The sequence below is a fragment of the Physella acuta genome, unplaced genomic scaffold, assembly GCF_028476545.2.
Source record: "Physella acuta isolate Inbredline_101_S28 unplaced genomic scaffold, ASM2847654v3 ptg001177l, whole genome shotgun sequence".
In the NCBI taxonomy this organism is placed as follows: domain Eukaryota; kingdom Metazoa; phylum Mollusca; class Gastropoda; family Physidae; genus Physella; species Physella acuta.
The window spans coordinates 225,075-233,985 of record NW_026732694.1 but is presented as its reverse complement, the minus strand read 5'-3'; the positions used below and the strand labels follow the sequence as shown (position 1 = coordinate 233,985).

The 8,911-nt window shown below is 35.2% G+C and overlaps 1 protein-coding gene across 2 annotated transcripts; it reads left to right on the top strand.

Annotated features, from left to right (window-relative positions):
• The first annotated feature begins 1,168 nt into the window (after positions 1–1,168).
• LOC131956827 (sulfotransferase 1B1-like) lies at positions 1,169–6,226 on the top strand. Of its 2 annotated transcripts, XM_059321430.1 has the most exons (8): positions 1,169–1,358; positions 1,572–1,728; positions 2,095–2,284; positions 3,091–3,263; positions 3,820–3,973; positions 4,332–4,435; positions 4,547–4,694; positions 5,777–6,226. In XM_059321430.1, exons 2-8 carry the CDS (start codon positions 1,714–1,716, stop codon positions 5,881–5,883), a joined length of 891 nt encoding a protein of 296 aa, XP_059177413.1. In that variant the 5' UTR covers positions 1,169–1,358; positions 1,572–1,713; the 3' UTR covers positions 5,884–6,226. The 2 variants fall into 2 exon arrangements, with proteins under 2 accessions (XP_059177413.1, XP_059177414.1); XM_059321431.1 differs by lacking the exon at positions 1,572–1,728.
• Positions 6,227–8,911: the final 2,685 nt, after the last annotated feature.

Here is an 8,911-nt window from a genome sequence, read left to right as displayed (position 1 = left end):
TTTTTCTAATAACGACAAAGAAACAAAATCGAAAAATATCGACGTATTTAGTAGTATGACTTTTTATCACACATTTCAATGTGAATATGTTTTTAGATAAATGGGTCATAACAGCTAATATTATAATCGGATTACTTTTATTTTTAAATCCCTATTTTTTTTTAAGACCCGATAAATATTTTTAAAATGAACAGTCAATAAAAATAGTCTCTAAGAAAAAATTATAATCTTATCATTTCCATAACTTAGCTTTTAGAATTTAAATCAAATTATCTAAAATTTAAATTTCCGAATGTTTTAAAGTATAATATTAAAGTACAAACAACAAGTAACAGGTAACGTTTGTTTTGGTAACATTTATTTTTCATGTACTCTCAAGAAATGTCAATGAAGTCCCACGGTTCTAAACTACCGACACTTAGAACACGGGAAAAATGTGGTCAAAACTAAGAAGGTTTTCAGCTAATTGCCGAATAGCTGTCTCGGTTTTGTAAGTGAATCTTATGCAGAAAATATATACTTTGACTAGTGTTCGCCCCCCGGAAATTTAAGTCCGCCCCCCCTCCCTCCCAAAAGTTCCAAGTCCCCCCCCCCCACCCTAGACCGAAGAAAAGTCTCTAGAAAAAAAAGACAGTGTGTCCTGTGCTTTATATGGATGGTAATTGTTCTTTTCTTCTTCTTCCCTCCAACGCAGTTAAGTACTACGTGTCAACTGGTTATGCAAATTTTTAGCCGTTGACTCTGATGTCAGCCTGCTTTTTTTTGGATTTGCTTCCAAAGCCCTTGTCAAACTACAAGGTAGCAGATGATTGATGTGGTTTTTATTCAATAAGAGAAATATTCAAACTACAAAAAAAACACAATATTCTATTTTTTTATATCTTACAATATACAAGTCATAAACAAGTTGCCTATTTGGAGAACGATACAACAATCAGTGGAGATAGTCTCCCTTTCCTGATTTGTTTATCTACGAATGTGTTTACAATTGTTTTTAAAAACGTGTCTGAACCAACCACGTAAACAAGAGCTGAACTACAACGTTGATGGGTCAAAGGTCAGCCAATTAGAGCTTTGTTTACGTTCTGTTAAAATAAGTTTCCTCCTGGTGCTTGTTTTTATGACCTCCTTGCCGCTACCATTCGCTGCCGTTTTGTTTGCCGAAAATTTCTTGCCGTATGGTCGTGGTTTTGGTTCAGTGAGTTAAAGGATATGTTCGGCAAACTCAGACCTAAATCAACACGACACTTCGTTTCCTGGTTTTTGCGTAGCCTAAAGGTGCGAGATCTAGACTCTGTACTCAGGTGTGGTGGAAAAGTTCTCTAATCAAAGCCCGACCTGATAGTTTCTGTTGAAAGGTAGGCCCATTGTTTACTTTATGACTGGTCATGGTAAGCCTCTTCAGATCGATGTAATCACATTAAATTGGCGTATTTCAGTTGTGTATATATCACGTCATTTTTAATTGAGCTAGTCAGCTTTTTTTACAGAACTAAATCACACGTTTATTGAACGGTGGCCTGTACATTAATTATTAATTCATGGCAAAATCTTGTACCAACATACCACAGCTAAACCCAGAATTAGAAATACATCACCCAGAGAGTACGTGAACTGTGAAGCGATACAAAGATATGATTGAGACGTTCCATTGATTTCGGCAGTTTTTGTTCGACAATAATTCAAGCAATTGCTGTCAGATCAAGGAGTGAGATGGAAAATTTGAATGTGAGTTTGATCAAGGAATTTCTTAATCATATACTTTGTTGCTCTAGTTTGTTAAAATGTTATTCATGTTACACATACAGATGTAAACTGGGTTGACCCATCAGGGTAAAGGTAAGGTAAGAAAAAGATAAGATGGATTCTACTTCACCTACAGCAGGTCGTAACTGGTATTTTGGTAAAGTAATAAGTGCTGGTATATATATATATATATATATATATATATATATATATATATATATATATATATATATATATATATATATATATATATATATATAATATGCGGGCGTAATTGTTAGTAGGTGAGGAAGTATTTTTTTTCTAAACACTCAGTACGCCATATTGAGTTGATAAAATATTCCGCAGGCTGTCACGAAACGAAAACTGGGATTTATCGATTCCGCCGGGATTACAGATGTTGGCGGAAATCTTCTGCCCATGACCCGCATGCCGGATGGCAGACTGTTTCCCCCGTTTGGGGCGGAGCACATCAACAACATCAGAAACACGAAGGTCAGGCCGGACGATGTTTTTGTGTGCGGATACCCCAAAACAGGTAAGTGATGTGGTGGGTCATGTGGTAGGTCATGTGCTAGGTCGTGTAATGTGTCGTGTGGTAGGTCATGTTGTAGGTCATGTTGTAGGTCATGTTGTAGGTCATGTTGTAGGTCATGTATCAAGTCAGTAATCAGCTAGTGGTATAAAGTGTGATCCTGTGCTATCATGGTTATTAAGTATACATAAATTTTGTGTACCTCTTAAGTTCACACTATATCTTAACATACCGAGTTAGGTTTAATGAAACAGGTTATTCGTACTTCATCACTCCCCCCCCCCCCCCCTCTGAAGAGCCCTCACAATAATGTCGTTTAACGTTGAGTTGACTGTTCTGTTGCTGTTGTTTCATGTTGTGATGAATGTGTTGGTGATGTTGTTTAACGTTGTGTTGAATGTGTTGTTGCTGTTGTTTAATGTTGTGATGAATGTGTTGGTGATGTTGTCTAACGCTGGATTGAATGTGTTGTTGTTGCTGTTGTTTAACGTTGTGTTGAATGTGTTGGTGATGTTGTTTAATGTTGTGATGAATGTGTTGGTGATGTTGTCTAACGCTGGATTGAATGTGTTGTTGTTGCTGTTGTTTAACGTTGTGTTGAATGTGTTGTTGCTGTTGTTTAATGTTGTGTTGAATGTGTTGGTGATGTTTTTTTATCGTTGTGTTGAATGTGTTGTTGCTGTTGTTTAACGTTGTGTTGAATATGTTGTTGCTGTTGTTTAACGTTGTGTTGAATATGTTGTTGCTTTTGTTTAACGTTGTGTAGAATGTGTTGGTGATGTTGTCTAATTCGGATTGATTGCCCGCAGGCTGCCACTGGATATGGGAGACTATCGCCATGATAAGGCAAGGCAAGGCCGACTACTCCACACAGGGTAAACTGTCAGGATTTCTCGAGCTTGTCGCCCCTGAAGTTGTTGAATCGCTTCCCTCCCCTCGCGTGTTGAACACACACGGACTGTTTAGTGACCTACCAGATGATGTATGTTGACTTTTTAAACTTATGTCATAGCAGTTCGTGTTAATATACTAGCCCTCCCCCCCCCCCTCCCTTCGACATTATTAGCTCCTCCCCACGATAAATTTTGATTCATTTTTTAATTCTTTATAACTGATTTGATTTGCTTTGCCATAATGCCCGTATTTCGAAGGTACATCGTTCAAGAATTAGACCCACAGTCTCAGTACTATGGCCATCAATCTGGATTTTGTAAATTGTAATACCGAGAAAATCAAGCTTTTACAAGAGACTTTTAGAATCTTTATTAAGCTTAACGGTTTTTATTTAAATAATGAAATAACAAAGTGTTGTTTTTTTTCTTGGGTTTTTTTTTTAAAGATATTGTCAACAAACGCGCGCAAAAATTTAAATTTCTTATCTCATGTTAAGACCTCCAAAATGTAAGATAGTTTTCACCATTAGAAAATCACATAAAATAAAAAATCAATGTTTCTCATAGCAGATGAAGACCTGTAAATGTAAGATAGTTTTCACCATTAGAAAATCATGTATAAAAATGTCATGTTTCTCATACCAGATCAAGACCTATAAATGTAAGATAGTTTTCACCATAAGGAACCCTAAAGACGTGGCCGTCTCCCACTATTGTCACCACATCAAGCTGGGCCAGGTCTTCGACTATTACAAGGGAGAGTTCAAGGACTGGATTCAACTATGGCTTCAAGGGCAGGGTGCGGCTTAACTATACTTAGTTCTAAATAGGCCTATATACATATAACACTCACTATTATACATAGTTAATTATATACATATTACAGTCAATTCAGCCTATTTTGGGGATAATGTTGGGGGGGGGGGGGGGGGGTTTTGTTGTTTTTTTTTTTTTTTTTTTTTTTTTTTTTTTTTTTTTTTTGCATAATCTACAAATTCAGAACTGCATTTTTGACACCATATATGTATAGCTTATATGCATGTATATGTTAACAAGATTTCTTTTCTGTACTTATTCGTTAAAGACTTTTGATTATATGATTCGGTATTTAAAAAACAAATAGCCTAGAATGAATCAAATACGCGTATCATCTACAGTTGATTACGGTAGTTTTCTTGATTTCCACAAGCAATGGGACAAGGCGATTGGGGAAAATTCGGACCATCCTATTCTAATTATAAGTTTCGAGGATATGAAGCGCGTAAGTATCCTACATGTGTGTGCTGATGATGGCTCTAGAAATAAATTCTACAGCTAATATGTAGAATTAGGAAATATGGATGGAAAGAGAGAATTTAACTTTTTCAAACAGAATCTTGAAGGGGTTGTTGGAACACTGGCAGCGTTTCTGGAGGTGAAGTTGACGAATGAGACCATCAAAGAAATAGCAGACGCCGCAACGTTCGACAGCATGAAGGAAAATTACAAAGGAAAAGCTAGTGAACTCTTCATTAGAAAAGGTGGGTAGTTCTTGGTGTGGTGATGTAATGTGTTCGAAAGGTGTATATGTGGGACGGATCACTGCGTGTGAGTATGTATTATGTTGTGACACGCGAGGTAGATTGTATTAATATATATGTTGTTGTATGGAGTGTACAAGGGTATAAGGGAAGCGACTGGTCGAGTGACAGCGTGTGTTGACGTGTATGTTGTTGTAAGGAGTGAACGAGGGTAACAAGGGAAGCGACTGGTCGAGTGACAGCGGTTGTGCTGTTAGCGAGAAAATTGAGTTGTGTAGGGATGAATAAAGGGGGGAAGGGGTGGGAAGTTAAAGGTTGGGGTGGGCAGTGACGGTTGGTGTTGGAGATGGATGAGATAACGTAATAGCATTAAATCGTCCGTTGTTATCTAACTTCAAAGAGTTCTGTTGGTGTTTATAAGCTGTGTGTACGAGAGTCCTACGCCCTCACACATTTGGTGCTATACCTGGATGAACTGAAATACACGAAGTGAGCGGGTGGTGATATATTGTTATATTTTTTATGCGATAATATTTTGATATAGATAAATATAAAGGGGGGAAGGGGTGGGAAGTTAAAGGTTGGGGTGGGCAGTGACGGTTGGTGTTGGAGATGGATGAGATAACGTAATAGCATTAAATCGTCCGTTGTTATCTAACTTCAAAGAGTTCTGTTGGTGTTTATAAGAGTCCTACGCCCTCACACATTTGGTGCTATACCTGGATGAACTGAAATACACGAAGTGAGCGGGTGGTGATATATTGTTATATTTTTTATGCGATAATATTTTGATATAGATAAATATAATACAAATAATATGATTTATTTTTTTTATTGTTTCTCATATATTTTCGCAATTCAGAAAGATAGGATGAAAAATAATTAATAATTAAATAAATATGTCACAAGTGGGTATTATTTGTAAGAAGTTTAGTCGAACTAATTATGTTTTTTTAGTTGTTTGGGGATTTTTTCTAAAAATGTTTTATGGAGAGAGAGAGATAGGGAGAGAGAGAAAGAGTAGGTATACACGTTTAGCAGTGGAGTATGTATGTATTATGTATGGAAATAAATATTTCCAGGTGAAGTAGGTGACTGGAAAAACTGGTTTACTGACGTCATGAGTGAAGAGGTGGACAAGTGGAAACCTGAGCTGGACAAGACAAGGTTCACGTTCACATACACGTAGATGTGGCATTGAAATAGAACCAGATACACTTAGAGGTGTCGTAGGCCAAATGATATATTAAAATAGTATCAAAAGCACAAGCACATAAATAATGATCAAATGATAGCATCTTTAAAAAACGTTGCAGTTAAATGTTTTCTAGAAAGTTCATTTGGTTTGTGTTGAACCTGTATATACAAGTAAAAGCTTCGACAGAGTACCCGTGAAGGGTGTATAGTTGTACTGGTCTGTGTGTATATATATATCTATGCATGTGCGGGTTCATATACGTAAACTTCTCTCAGACTGCCTGTGTGTAGCTAACATTGTGCCTATGTATCAGTGTATTTCTATCTCCTTGTTATTGTCACTTTATGGATAGAAATGTATATAAAACTATATATATATATATATATATATATATATATATATATATATATATATATATATATATATATATATATATTATATAAAGTTGAATTCAATATGTTTGTATGCGGATTACAAATAAATATAAAAAATAATCGACTTCATCTTCATAGTGTTATACATCTAAAGTGCTCATCTTCTAAATTCATGATTTAAAAAATTATTTTCAGTTTTCAAACTTATAGTGATAATTGTCGGCATGTTCATCAAACAATTTTTTTTTAAAAATGTATCATCATTCACAAAAATTCTAATTGGGTCTGAAAATTATTTACATTTAGTTCTTTAGCAATTATCACTTCCCTTGATCAATTAGGAAAACACGATTACTTCCCTTTAGAAAAACATTACATAGTGGGATTTACTTTTTATTACCTTATTTTTTTTTTAGGAAAAAAATAATTACATAATTAGCGGGTGAAATGTGAAATGTGGCAGGTATTTTAAATACTGCCTTTTATTTATTTTATACACTGAACGTACTGTTTACTAATTATTATTTTTAATCAAAGACAGTTGACGTAAAAAAAATTATTCGGGAACAGGAATTCCCGCAGGTTATTATCTTTGTCTTTTTTTTTTTTTTTTTTTTGCGCACGAGGGGAATTCGTTTTTGTCTGCCGCACCAAATATGATGAACGTCGTCTTTTTTTATCAGACGTTTTAAAAGTACATTTAGCAGGGTAAAAATTGACTACGTTCTCGATTGTAAAGACAAGATCGAAGAAACAATCTCTTTTAAGAGCTATGTTTATGATTTATAGCTTCAAAGGTTCCATCAGATGACGTTGCTTTGCACCGCAATTTTTTTTAAAATCAATAATAGTTTAGAAGCCAGCTCATAAATGTCCTCTATGTTTACTTTTATCTTTCCTTTTGCGGATAAGCTTGGGGTATTATAGTCGTTCACTAAATTGAATCAGGTTCAATTTGGCGCCCTGGACTATCCTGTGAGCGATATGGTGCCTACGTTCATTTAAATGAGTGCATAAGACTAAAAATAACTTGGGGTACTATAGTCGTTTACTTAGTTGAATCAGGCGATTCCGCCAATGCCTCAATATGGTGCGATTTGGAGCAGTATGCTTTTATGTTTGCATTGGGTTTGTGTTTATGTTTGCGTTTATTTGCATTATTTTGAGTTATTGTTTCCATTTAGGTTTTCGGTTGTGTTTCTATTTGTATTTGTGTTTGCTTTTTTGCGTTTGTGTTTTCTCTGTGTTTGGGTATGGGTTTGCGTTTGTGGTTATGTTTTTGTTTTGCGTTTGTTTTTGTTTAATTGTTTTGTTTGTGTTTGCGTTTTCTTTGTGTTTGTGTATGCGTTTGTGGTTCAGTTTGTGCTTTTTTGTTTTTTTTTGTTTGGTTTTGCGTTTGTTGTGGTTAGGGTTAGTACGAAAAGTAATATATTTCCTAAACCCAAACAATGCCGGGTATATTCTGATTACTTAACACACAAGTCATGGACCTTTACAGATATGTTTTTCAGAGAGGCCAGTGCAGGGCCTGGCCGGGACGGCCAAATTTTTTCGTTATGAATATCGTATATGTTTTATTCGTACAATAAAACTGATATAGCGTTATTAAGTTCTAATGGAAAGTTTATTTCGTGTGTTAAGTGGAGCAGCTAACCCCAATGCGCCATTAAACTGCATTCGTTTCAACTCAGCATGTGATCTCTTTGAACTAAGCTATAATTACAAGCTTTTATATATTTAAGCGATTGAATAAACTGGTCTACTGACGTCATGAGTGAAGAGGCGGACAGGTGGAAACCTGAGCTGAACAAGATACGGTTCACGTCACGACAGCAGTTAGTTGATATAAACATGTAAAGGTACATTACACTAATGCGTTATTGATTGCACGATACAAATAAACCGGGAGTGATCTCCCCTAAACTTTCTCGAATATTCTTATATGAAACAACAGGTGATGGCAATTCGGGATATAGACATGATTTTTAATCCATTTTAAAAATTTAAACTTTTTAAAATAGAACAAAATCTCGTAGAAAAAATAATTGCATAATTTTAGTGCGGAATATTTTTATTACTTTATAAATTCATGAGTTCTCTGAGAAATCGGAAAAAGCAAAACTTAATAATTTCGGTTAACGGAAATTACTCAAAATTTGACATAAGGCAGAAAATTAGATCTTTTACTTACGTGTGAAATTTCATGTGTCTATCTGAAATAGAACTCAAGTTATAGGCTTTTGAAAAATTCAAAGTAGAAAAAGTTCCACTTCCGGTTATCGGAAATCGCTCAAAAGTTGATACGGATAAAATATTTATATATGAAGTTTCATCAACATAGCTGTAACGGTACTCAAGTTATCTTGTTTACAGACACACAGACACACATACACATAGACATACGGACAAGATTGCAAAAATATGTTTTTCCGTATTAGTGAGGTGTAAAACGTCGAGATTTCCAAAAATCTCGATTTTTTTTGCACGATTACAAGACTTTCTCTATACTTCGTATATACGAGAAAGTAAAAATGGAAATAAATTAGTTTCTGTAAGGTGGGAACTAAAGTGACTATACTTTGAAAGTTATAAGTTATATTGTGTTTTTCCAACTATAATGTCAGGAGTATCTGGCTAGTGCATTC

Excerpts from the sequence above, each read along its gene's own strand:
- LOC131956827 (XM_059321430.1), top strand. Across the intron at positions 3,264-3,819 it reads TTAGTGACCTACCAGATGAT|ATCAAGACCTATAAATGTAA; the intron begins GTATGTTGACTT and ends TTCTCATACCAG. Across the intron at positions 3,974-4,331 it reads ACTATGGCTTCAAGGGCAGG|TTGATTACGGTAGTTTTCTT; the intron begins GTGCGGCTTAAC and ends TATCATCTACAG.